The sequence below is a fragment of the Antechinus flavipes genome, chromosome 1 (assembly GCF_016432865.1).
Source record: "Antechinus flavipes isolate AdamAnt ecotype Samford, QLD, Australia chromosome 1, AdamAnt_v2, whole genome shotgun sequence".
Classification (NCBI taxonomy): domain Eukaryota; kingdom Metazoa; phylum Chordata; class Mammalia; order Dasyuromorphia; family Dasyuridae; genus Antechinus; species Antechinus flavipes.
In genome coordinates, this window is record NC_067398.1 from 566,135,855 (window position 1) to 566,148,101 (window position 12,247).

At 37.1% G+C, this 12,247-nt stretch overlaps 1 protein-coding gene across 2 annotated transcripts in view; it reads right to left on the minus strand.

The window, feature by feature from the left end:
- Positions 1-1,854: 1,854 nt before the first annotated feature.
- GMDS (GDP-mannose 4,6-dehydratase) overlaps positions 1,855-12,247 on the minus strand; it is a 741,335-nt gene continuing 730,942 nt past the window's right edge. For both annotated transcript variants that reach the window (XM_051970786.1, XM_051970785.1), the window contains 2 exons: positions 3,095-3,163; positions 1,855-2,360 (listed from right to left, as the gene is read on the minus strand). In XM_051970786.1, coding sequence (XP_051826746.1) covers positions 3,121-3,163 — 43 coding nt within the window. In that variant the 3' untranslated portion in view covers positions 1,855-2,360; positions 3,095-3,120. The remainder of the gene's footprint in view (positions 2,361-3,094; positions 3,164-12,247) is intronic.

A 12,247-nucleotide genomic window follows, 5' to 3' on the forward strand; every position in this document is an offset into this window, starting at 1 on the left:
GGAGAGAGAGAGAGAGAGAGAGAGAGAGAGAGAGAGAGAGAGAGAGAGAGAGAAAGGGAGAGAGAGAGAGAGAGGGAGAGAGAGAGAGAGAGAGAGGAGAGAGAGAGAGAGAGAGACAGAGAGAGAGAGAGAGAGAGAAAGAGGGTGGGTAGGAAGAAAGTTAGGGGGGGGAGGGACAGAGAAAGAATGGGACCTATACAGAGACACATAGAGAGAATAAGAGGCACACAGAGAGAGTTCTCTAAGGTCTGTCCTGTAGCACCAGTCTTCAAGAAACCATCTGTTTCTAATTAGCAACCATCGAGCTTCTGCACAGGATGGAGAGAAGCGCAGTGTTCCCCAGTCTTGCTTCTGAAAGCCCAGTTCTGCACAGCTCGGCCCCAGTTCTGCTCCATCTAACCCTGAAACCACCTCATTGCAAAGCACACACTTTTTCCATTGCACCTCTGGAGACTGCCTGCTGCCTTTCACGAAGGCACACAAAGAACCCTCTTTCTCCAGCAGCCTGGTTACTCACCGACTGTTAAAAGCTCAGTTCAGTCACTCTCCACACCCACCTCCATTACCACCCCTCCCTCTACGTATCATAAAGTTGCCCCTGAATATATTCAGAAATAGTTTTGTCTCATACACAAATGCTTATATTAAATACTTTAATTTACTTTAAAGTTTAATATTATTTTATTGGATGGGTATTGAGAGTTTTTAGTTTTTGGTCTTTGCTTTTCATAAAGTAATTGATGTATCATAGTTCTAGAAACACAAGATATTATTTTTGTACCTATATATACTTAAGCTATACATACCTGTTTTGTAGAAGTATACATGAGTAGGTATCCATCCATTTTACATAAATGTGCTTGTTTCATATACATATACTTCAATAATTCAGTGACTTCTACATTGATATATGATTCTGATGATAATATTTTAATATTTCCATGTTTTCCTATGTACATATATGTGTATATATGTACTGGAAGCATATATGTCACATCCACTGTACATAACATATATAAAACCCAGAAAGCTACATAAACAGTGCATATTGTCTATGAACTTAAACAATGAAACTAGGAGCCAGTGTAATAAACTATGATTTCAGGCAATGTCCGTGTCATTGAGACTTATAAACTAGACTCCCTCCCCTTTTTTTATTTGAAGGAGGAAAGACTACAATGATGAGTAAAAGGATGAAAATAATAAGTGGGTAAAAAATCCTAGACCAAAGGGAAATGTATTGCCTTCATGACCTCTGGATAACCTGGGTACTTTGGCACAAAATGTTCCAACAACATTTACTTACCTTTAAGTTTTTCTTTTTCTTTCTCCCTCTCCCTCCTTTCAAATTTTTCTTTTCTTAACCATCTTTTTGAGATGGTTCAAACTCTCTTATGAGATCTAATTATAGTAAGCAGAAACAGGATGGAATGTGAATGGTTCACTTCTGCAGGAACTAGGTTCTTACTGTGGCTGGATAGAGGAGCTTATTGTCACTAGGAAAAAAAAAATCCATAGGAGCTCTGCCTTTCGTTTGAAGCTTTCTCTGGCTTTCCAACGGCTCAGGACTCAGTTAGCCAGGTCAGGAAATGCCTTTTTGTACTTTTTGAGTTATAGTAACAAATGACTGATACTAAAAGAGTTAGGAGTGGAAGGAGTCTATCCAAGGGAAGAGCTTAAAGGGTGAAGAACTGGGGAAAGTGTGACTCTATACAAATTAAGAATATGAAATTGAAGATAATGGTAAAGGGATTCAGATGAAGAAAACAAAATGGAGGGGTGTGTGAATAGAATTCGGTTTTGTTGATTTTCACTCTGGAGTTGGAGAAAACAATGATACTCTCTTGATCCTGGTTTGTAGAAAGACCAATTTAATAAGAAAAAAGACAATTTAAAGGCCCCACAATTTCTGTTGTCTTACAACATAATTTTACATAAAATGTATTGTGATTAAAACCATCCTATAGATTACATAAAATCCTTCAGATGAAGTAAATGAAATAATGTGAAACCAAGCATTGGAGTGGTCACAGTTTTGATTTATAGTCTTTCTGGGAGTGAAAGATTCTTCTTTTTCCAGACAATCATGGCATCGGAGTATTGGGGAAAACAATCAGTGCTGGATGTGACTAAATCTTCCTTTCCTCCACCACATCAATTGCCAGTCCCACCCCTTCTGCAGTCAGGTGCCCTCCACCCCATTGATTACAAGGGGGAAATGAACCCCCCAGAAAATTGGCTAGGGTGACCATATCTCTTCAGGAGACCAGCTGCCCGGATGGGTACCAGAAGTCAGCTTAGGCATTGGGGTTGTGCTTCATGAGAGCCACATCAGCCTCCACCATTTCTTTCACCAGTTCCTGCAGGTGAAAAAGAGAAAGGCGATGTGCTTACCTTCTGTTTCAACACTTCCGTCCATCCCAACCCCTGACATCGGCTGGACTGTCCCTACAATATGTGTTTCAGCTTTGTCCCAACTCCCTTCCCTTAGGTAGGCCCTTTCCTTATTTCACCAATGCTTATCCTCCCCGAACCCTGGCTTCTTGGGGATTATTTGATAATGTCTGGAAGAGAGCTGAAGAAACATTTCCTTTACCAGGACTAGGTAGAAATAATACTATTTGCTACAACGTACACAAGAAAGGAATCGGCAACTACAAGGCCAGGGCTTCAGGAAGAAAAGAACCGAGGAAAATGCTTTCCTTATTGAAAGGAACACAGAACAAGCTAGCCCATCTTGTGTCTTGTTGATGGGCTCCCCGAAACTGACAGTCTCAGATTAAGGCTGTGGCATTTTGTAGTCGTGTCCCTCTTTTCTTTCGAAAAGATCATTTTGAATTCTCTACCGCTATTTGCATACGCTGCAAAACTTAACGAAGACACAGGCTACCACTACTATGCCTTTAATGCTCAGAAAATGAGCCCTCACCTCTTTTAAAATATCACCAACCGCCTAAAAAACACATCCCGAAGGCAATTTTATATGCTGATTTTGTCTCCCGTCTCCTCCCCAGTCTTTGCCTTTTCTCTCTCCCCCCCTTCCCTCCCCTCAGCTCGATGAAAAAGATCATTTCATTACAAAACAGAAACTTACATCAAAAGCGACCCGGGGCTTCCAGTTTAGTTTTTGTTTTGCTTTGGTACAGTCTCCTTGCAGAAAATCCTGTGCAAAAAGAAATGGGAAAGAGAAACTTCTGGGTTGGGGTGCTGTGCATCTGTCCTTGCTGCAGTGCGCGGTGCAGGCTACTGCCCGCCTGGCTTCTAATCTAAAGCATCTTGGTACTTCCCCCTCCCCCACCCCCAGACTCCCCGCTCGCCCTTCCAGTAGTCCCTACAATTTGTTGGTTAACGAGCCTCTGAGCTTTCCAGCCTGGCCCCCTAACAGGTTGCAGTTTAGGGGGAGAGAGAGGGAGGAGGAAAAGTGAAGTTTCCGCAAGATGATAGACATCCAGCCTGCCACTGCTTTTCCAAACTCCTCTCTGTCCAAACGTCCACACATTTCTGGGGGGCAACAGAATTTTTTCATGGCGCTGTCTACAAGCGCAGACCCAGTTCAGCTTCCCTTTTTCCTCCTCTTCCCCCCTCCATTTTTTGTTCCTATGGTGCAATTTCAGTTGAGACTCTTGGATCTATAAATCATCTGGAAGTTGCATTTAAGAATACACTGCACAGGCCATTTAAAAACCATAAAAAGCAATCAATCCCCTCTCTCTCCCTCCTCCAACCTCTTTTCCATTCTCCCTTGCCTCTCCTCCCCGATCCCCCCATCAACTCCTATTGACGCTTTAATGGTGATTTTTTTTTTTTTGTACATTAAATTGTCATGGACGCTACTGTGAGAACTGTTTCGAATTATTGAACCTCTCTAGCAAAACAGAAATAAATCAACAATTCTTTCCCTTGGTCCCCCGCCCCCCTCTCACACCACCTCTATTCCCGGCATATATATATATATATATAAAATCAGAAGCGAGCACGTCCTGAGCACGAGCTTGGTCAGCATTTGCAGTCTCGTGTCCTGCTGGCAGTGACAAAACTTAAGCTTTTGACACGAGAATGTTTTTATTTTTAACTAAAGTCAACATCCATGCAAGTGGGACAAGTAATTCGAGATGCACTGCCATGTGTCTAAATGAGCGTTTAATTAGGCTAGCTGGGGTCAGGGATGGGAAGCCCGAGTTATCTTTGCTCACTGTATCTCTCTAAAGCGTCACAGAACAAACAAACAAGACACCAAACTCGCACTAACTCCAGTCTTTACTGAATTAACATTTATTTTGAACTACCGATGGGTCCAGGTTTCCAAATCACTTCGTCTCAATTCCCTTACATTCTAGTTTTACAGCCGTAAATTACAATTCCGTATACACAGCGTGGAAAAGATACTTTTACGTAAAAAAAGGAAAGGCTACTTTCTTAGTTGTGGTAAACTCACTCGATTAACTTGTATTTTGTTTCTTTCTCTTCTGCCCCTGTTCAACAGCAGTGGGCCAGTCCAGTCCCTGAAAGCCAAGTCGATGGGATTTTTCTAAAGGTGCATTAGCAACACTTTTCAGATACTATCTTCTCCTCCGTTCGCTCCTTCCCAGGCTAAATGTTCCCCGTGTTACAGGAAAGTGATAGATCAAGTGTGCTTCTGGGCTGCAAGGGACCAGGCAACGAGCAGATTCAAGCCGAGCCACAAAGATTACTGGACAGTTCCTTATCAAAGTGTGTGAGTGTATGTGGGGGAAGTTTAAGTGTGAAAACAAAAAAAGCATAAACACATATAAAGTACACATATCCACTTGAGAATACACAACATGCACACATACACACAGGAGAGCTATTCTGAAGGTTTCACGATAGCAAATGCACTGCTTTCATTTATTTGGTGGACATAATTAAATAGCTTTATTCTGGAATAAACTAAAATTTTAAAAAAGAAAAATTAACCTTAAATTTCAACTGTTCTACCACTTCCTTGAAAACAAGATTGCAGTTTTCTAAAACTAGACTATAATTGAGATAATCATCTGAAATCTAGTCTTGGATCTCTGAGACAACTAAATTTAGCTTATCAGTAGAGCCAATGTACCTATCCACTTTAGGTAAAATAGACTTTCTGACTGTAAGGCAAGGCGAAAACAGCTGGATTTTTATAAATACTCAAGAAAAGCCAATGCAAACATGCTTTAAGCTCTTAATGCTTTAAAGGTATTTAGAAACTTGAAATAATTATTTCAAGTGAAAATGACAAATAACTAAGTCCCAATGTATTGCCAAACAATTTTTATTTTCTGCTGATTTCTATAAAACTTGGCATGTATAGGATATGTGATATAAATCCAAATTGCCCTCTGTAATGTTTTGTAATGCATAGTGAGCATAATTTTTACATCTAAGTTTGTAATACATGCTGTTTTTTTGGGTTCTACTTCTATATCATTTATAAACAATCTTGCAATTTTTAGATAAAGTAATTTTGATTTTAAAAATAGGCTATTGCTAGACTTATCATTCTCAATAGCTTGTTAAATGGTTATCTGCCGGGTTTTTTATTATCAACTCAAGACCCATTAAATTGTACAGATTTATTCCATTATTAAAACCCTTTTACCCCCAAGTGCAAGTACTAATAAAACAGCTAGAGAACTGCCCTAGAGACATAATCTAGCAAACTGAATAATGGATACTGTATCTTTAGGAAAAGTTGACACTATTGGGAGAAAATGCTAACATAATAAAATAATTTTTAAAAGGAAAAAGACAAATAAAATACTTTTCAGCACTACCTCCTCTAAAATAAGTTCATTTCTCAGCAGTTAATTTGAAGTAAGTTGCACAAAAAAATATAGATGATGTTATGTTTTTTTTTTCCCCAGAGGGTGCTGTGACATTTAGAATCATGGTTGAGGGGAAGAGGGGAATCATTCCTTTCCCCCAATTCCAGGGGAGTTGCATGGATTGAAGAAACATGGTTATTGTTTAATCACATAACACTTGCTGTAAATCAACCAACATTGCATACATATAATTCATGGTTTTGAATTTATAGTTAGCAAAAACCTGAAACCAGATTGGCTTCAAATGATCTCAGTGGCCTCAGACAAGGGAGATTTGTATTGTAACTTTGTTTCCTGTATTTTTCTACAAGTAGCTCAAAATATAAAAACAACCAGGGAACTACAATTAAGGAGAAAGAAAAATGGTTTTGAAAAGCCTAGAAACAGACATTGCTAGCATATGCTGCAAAAGTATTTCATTGAAACCAGAGATGCACCCATTTAAATTTCCAAATTTAGTTTTGAGCTAATTCCTCCATACCAGTCTAGAGGCTTATTGCTACTTGCTGCCGAAGCTCTACTTTTCTGAAGCATCATTAGACTGAACTTATGAAGGAAGAAGATGAAGTCCCATTAGACTAGCACTGTAGTTCTTTAAGTCAGTTGCTGCTGAACTAAAGTACAAAACAACTAGTATTCTTGTTACTGATGATTTTTTCAGGCTAAGATTAGGTGTATCTCAGGGTCTTTTTAAACTTAATCTTCCCTAAAGGCTTCTTCCTTGTTCTTAGTCCATTATTTATAGGAACGAATAGCCCATATTTTAGTTTTCATAATTCTAGTTAGTCAAAAACCTAGTTTAGGGGGGAAGAATTATAAGAAAGGGAAGAGGTTAAATCTCTTTTCTTTACTATTTAATGTGACTCAAAGGAAATTAGAAAAAAAGATTCTTCAAGTAACAAATACCAATATGCAAATAAAATATATTATGTAGATGATATTTTAAAATGCAGGTTTTCTCAGATACATTACAATTCTGCCTTTGAGCAGAAGTTGGGGAATGATGAAAGCAATAGCCTACATGCCTGCTTTTATTTTGTACTACTTGAAAATCTTTTGACATTATAAAATTTCACCTAAGTGATGTGATCTTCCCTTGAAGACAAGGGGAAAGAATGAGTTTATCTGATATGTATCTGATCACTATTATATGTTAAAAACAGATTTTTGATTAATAGTAGCACATGCCTAGACTACTAAAAGAAATTATCCTCTATGGGTTTTATTTTATAGTGCAGACACATATACATTCATGAATTAGGACAAAAGGAGTTCTTATGCTAGGTGACCTGGAATTTGAAAAGAGATGATTATAAACCTCTGAGGAAAAAAAAAGCATTTTAAAGGTAAACACTATGCTTCCAAAACTCTGGTTCTAGGTGTCATCATTTCTTTCGTTTCTACTCATTAGATAAATGATATAATTTCAATGTGTAATTTATTATTGTCCAATTCAATTAGGCTTAATTGAGCATTTCATGGTAACAAAAACAGCATGAAGAAAAAGGGAATGAAAATTAAATGCCCAAATGCTTTAAGCCAATTTTTCTCTTACTACCATAGATAACTACTTCAGTCAGCATCATAGCCACATACTAGTAGTTCCATTCACCATTAGTAGTCAGAGTAGCAAGTTTGACAACAATTTTTTTATGCTGTTCTGCTTTATGTTCCTGTAATAATGAACTGATAAAGAGCCAGAGCAAGTCCTGGAAAAGTCATTAAGTGAGTTACTGAATCTGTAGTAGTTAACCTGAAATCCTGAAAAGGGGTGACTATATCATGCTTTTTATCTTCTATCCTTACATATTTCCTGTCTCTCAAATATCTTTGACACCTTTTAATTTACATCAAGATAACCACAAAATAAATCTTTGAGTTACATTAGTGATCACCATCCTAAACCTCCTCCTCCTTTCCATAATTTCATTTTTATTCAACTCTAATATACCAAGTCCATTTGATAGTTTTCCCTCCATTCTTCTTAGAATCTTTGGGGGAAAACATCTTTCATTAAATGTATGGACTCACAGAGCATGAATGAATTGCCTAAAGCTTCATTCTGCCTATCTGCACTAGTCCCAGGTTGTTTTGTTATTAATATTGAATTAGTTGTTGGATATTACATTTTGTCAATAGGCCCAATTCTGAGGCTTGCAGAGAATGTCTAGGGCAAAGGGAAATTACTTTAAAGATATTTTATTACATTGTTTGTTAAATTTATTTACTCTTCAGTACTATTAATAAGGATATAAAGAGAGGTTCCATGTAATTCAAAAACATTTACTGAGTGTAAGTGTAAGATAACCACTTGAGCCAATACAAAGTAAGGAAAATCAAGAGCTAGGAAAACATCATGTTAAATATGTTTAGGAATTTCAGAAAGGGAGCCATACAGAGCCCTCAGTTTTCATTTTTTTCCTTCCACTGTTCTTAGAAAAGCAAAGTGGTGGAATAATTCAGGTACCAAGGGAATGAAAGAATGCCAATGAATTTGGTTCTTGATCTAAATTTGTATTAATGCAATGTGGGCAGGAAAATTTTATTCTTGGGTCAGGACTCCATTTTATAAAGACAGAGCAAAAAAAAAAAAAAAAAAAAAAAGGAAAAAAAAAAAAACTTTAATCAGTCAGCCAAGACTAGATATTTGTAGACCAACTCTTATGTAAAAAAAAAAAAAAAAAAAAAAAAAAAAAATCAGACCTGTAGTTTGTTTGAGAAAATTTGCACTTATCTGTGATAAGTTAACTCCTTTATCCTCTGGATTTTTATTATTCAATTTAGTCTTTCCCCAAAGAAGAGATGAAACTCACAGCAATAACAAATATAATGGTGTTAAAAACAGTAATGGATATTTTCCCCACTCCCTTCCTCTCGATTGCTTTATATTAGCACAAACTGAGCTGATAAATGCAGGTCTCTTTTTTAATGACAAAGGGTGATAAGAGACAAGAAGAAAACAGTAAACTGTCTGGTCTACCCAGGAAGTGGGGAATCAGTGGTATTGTCCATCAGCTGGGGCTAACAGAATGTTGCCAGTTCTCAAACAATACTTCAGCTCAACTTAGGGAAAATGAGTCAGTCATCACTGATTCTGACAAGCACACTGATACTAGAGATAAAATGGCAAATGGAGCAAAATGGAGAGAATGAGTCCCTGAATTTTGTCTGATTTTTTAAAAAAATCATTTTGATAGAAGAAGCAATGTACAAGTTAACACAGGGACACATCACATTCTGTATATTCGTTGGATGAATACACTGGAACAGTTACATATATTGCTACCATTATTAACATTTGAACAAAAGTCAAACTCAGGGAAAGGCACAGAAAATTAACTTAACTTTACTAGACATGGATCTGATTTCCAAGTCCTTTGATTCTCAGTAGTTTCCCTTCCACAGAGTTAAGAAGAATGAATATATATTCAAGTTGGTGGCTATCTTTTAAAACTATGTAATCTCTTAGCTATTCTTCTGAATCAGTCAATAAATATTCCCAAATGCATCAAATGTTATTTAAAACCAGCAGCTATTAGGAAACAAGAATAATGGGACATGCATCTTCTTTTTAAAAATGAAAATCTTTAATTTTTATGGCACTATAGACACTAAAGTGAAATTTAAGCTTGGATGTTTGATCCTTCTTATAAAACTGAAAGAATTTTTTTTTCATTTACTTTATATGTAACTGTTACTAGGTAAATCATAAATCCTCTCTTTAAAAGAACATTTCCAATAACTTTATGTGTATCTGTTAAGTAAAACATAAGTCTTCTCTTTAAAAGAGTACTCCCTTTGTTATGAGACAGTATACATTTATTTGTGCATGGCATTTCTTGTACAGAAACCTTTCTTTTTATATTATATCAAGGATGATCAGCATAAAAGGAAAAAAAAACCTGGTTAGGCAGAGGATGAAAAATTCACAAGGATTGACAGTTATCCAGAAAACTTAATTAAAAAAAAATTAAAGGTAGCTTAGAAAGCTTGTCAATATTCAGGTAGTCACTGGAAGATATGGAGATAACTTGATTCATTCACATCCCATGGCTACGTTTGCCATTTAGCACACAAATGCATCCACTGACTCTGTGATGCATTGCACATAAAGGATGCTGTTTCTCTGCTCATACATGATTCAGTGGTTAAGATTTCAAATTCTGCTTTTCCCCAGTAGCCATTAGAATTGGATTCTGAGGGGATAGAGGCAGGGTGTTCTCAGTGGAGGGTCTTTCACTCTGGAACTCATTCCCTGGCAGGTCTGTACAGTCAGAGTTAGTTGACCTTTGGAGTCTCTCCTGTTTATCCAAGCTTTGGCCTGAGGGGGGTTTGCTAAGGAAAGAATTTCCCAGACATGGTATGCAGTAGCTTTTTGGGGAATGTCTAGTCTTAGGTATTTTTTTTTTCAGAAAGAAAGAAAGAAAGAAGGAAAGAAAGAAAGAAAGAAAAAGAGAAAGAAAGAGAGAAAGATAGAAAGAAATAGAAAGAAGGAAAAGATAGAAGGAAAGAGAGAGAGAAAGAAGGAAAATTACACAAATGATTGCAAAAATTTCATGATGTCATTTTACTTTACCAAGTCTTTGGAACAAAAAGACAATGCTAAACACACAGGATCCACACCCACAGGTACCAGTTGTAAAGATTTACTATAGATCTTTCATGATCACTTTCTGATTAGATTGACCCCAAATCCTCAAAACAGCATCTTTAAAAAAAAATACACATAAAAGTGAGACTAATTGGCAATAAGTAGAATTCTCCCAACTCTAATAACTTAACTGCTCATCATTTTTACCATCCTTTATCAAGGGATATGACTCAGAATGGGAATCTATGGGGGCAATTTCATGAAAGGGAGATAAACACTGTTTGTAATCTTAGCATTCCTGTCTTCAAAGCCTGGGCCATCTTCATAGGAAATTAATGGTTGCTGTTAATAACTGGACCTAGTGTATAATGAACTATCTGTGGCAGTAGGAGGTGACAATAACCCTGCGGAAAGGAGATAAAACAACTTGAAAAGAACAATTAAAGATCAGCTGGGACATAATTGGGCCACAGCATTCTTGAGCTTTGGAAGCACACAGTCTTTTTTCTCTTGCTACTTGGTACTCTTCACCCTAAAAACACTTAACAAGCATTAGCTAATTAAACCTCCAGACAATCACATCCAAAATGCAACTCAAGAGGTTTTGCATCTGTTCCAGGTGCCACCTTTTCCTTGAGATAAAAATACAGTACAAAGTATCTTTGTAAGTAAAATCCAAACCACTTTAATTCTGCCTTATCTTTAGATTGCAGAGACAAAATCACCACTCCTGATCCCTGGGAAACTGTGCTCATGTCACTACTGATCTTTAATTGTAATGAATTTAATTTTTCTTAAATTTGTTTCCTGTTAGGCTTTTTAAGAATTAATTCCATTTATTAGAAATGACTATCTTTCTGGTCATCTAAGCTAGAAGTCTGATGTTAGAAAAGTCACTTATTTCATTTAGAAATAAATACCATTTCTTTTAAAATAATTTTTAGATTAATTGTCCTTTATGTCTTTCCTCAATTCCCTCTCCTTCCCCCCACTTTTTGGCAGCACAATAGATCATTCCACATCAAAAAAGCTCATCATTAATGAAATAAACACACACACACTCACCCTGAACCCAGAGGCACACACACACATATAATGGGATCCCTTTCAAATGGTTACATATCTACAGACTTATTACCTACTTGGCTTCAACTAAGAAAGTCTTGATTTGCTGTCTATGCATGCCAATTTAGGAGATTTGGCTGATATATAGAAAGCAAGCCCATTTCCTCATTGGGGGAGGATGGCAAAGTAGATAGAATGCTGCACTGGAGTCCGAGTGTGGACAGGATTGATTCTAGACCTGGTTTTCATGATCACCCAGATACTTACTTGTTCTCTTTACCACTCTGGCTGGGCCTTATTTGTCAAATGAGGTTGAACTAAGTAGCCTCTAAAGTTCCCTTCTATATCTATAATCCTATGATTCCATGAATATGAAAGGAAGCCTAGTAGTTTGCCTTCTCTATCCACCTCAGTTCAAATCACAAGAGGGCTAAAAATCAAACATATCATGTCCATTTTCTTCACTGAATATGGTCCACATTTATCCTTCAGGTTGAATGAAGGAGAAAGAAGTCCAAGAAGTGGCCTTTCACATGACATCATAAAAAAACTAATTTATTGCCAGCCACCACACATCTAGAAAATCATAACATCCTTTCAGGAAGACCATGTGGAAAAGAATCAGATTTACTTTTATGAAAGCTTTAGTGGGGGATACAAGTCTCCCACTCTGAACAGTAACCCTTTGCAGGTGCTTTTAAAGAGATAGCCTTTGTTGAAAAGGACCAGTGTTCAAAGGCTCAAGGTTGCCCATGTGTGAAGTTGA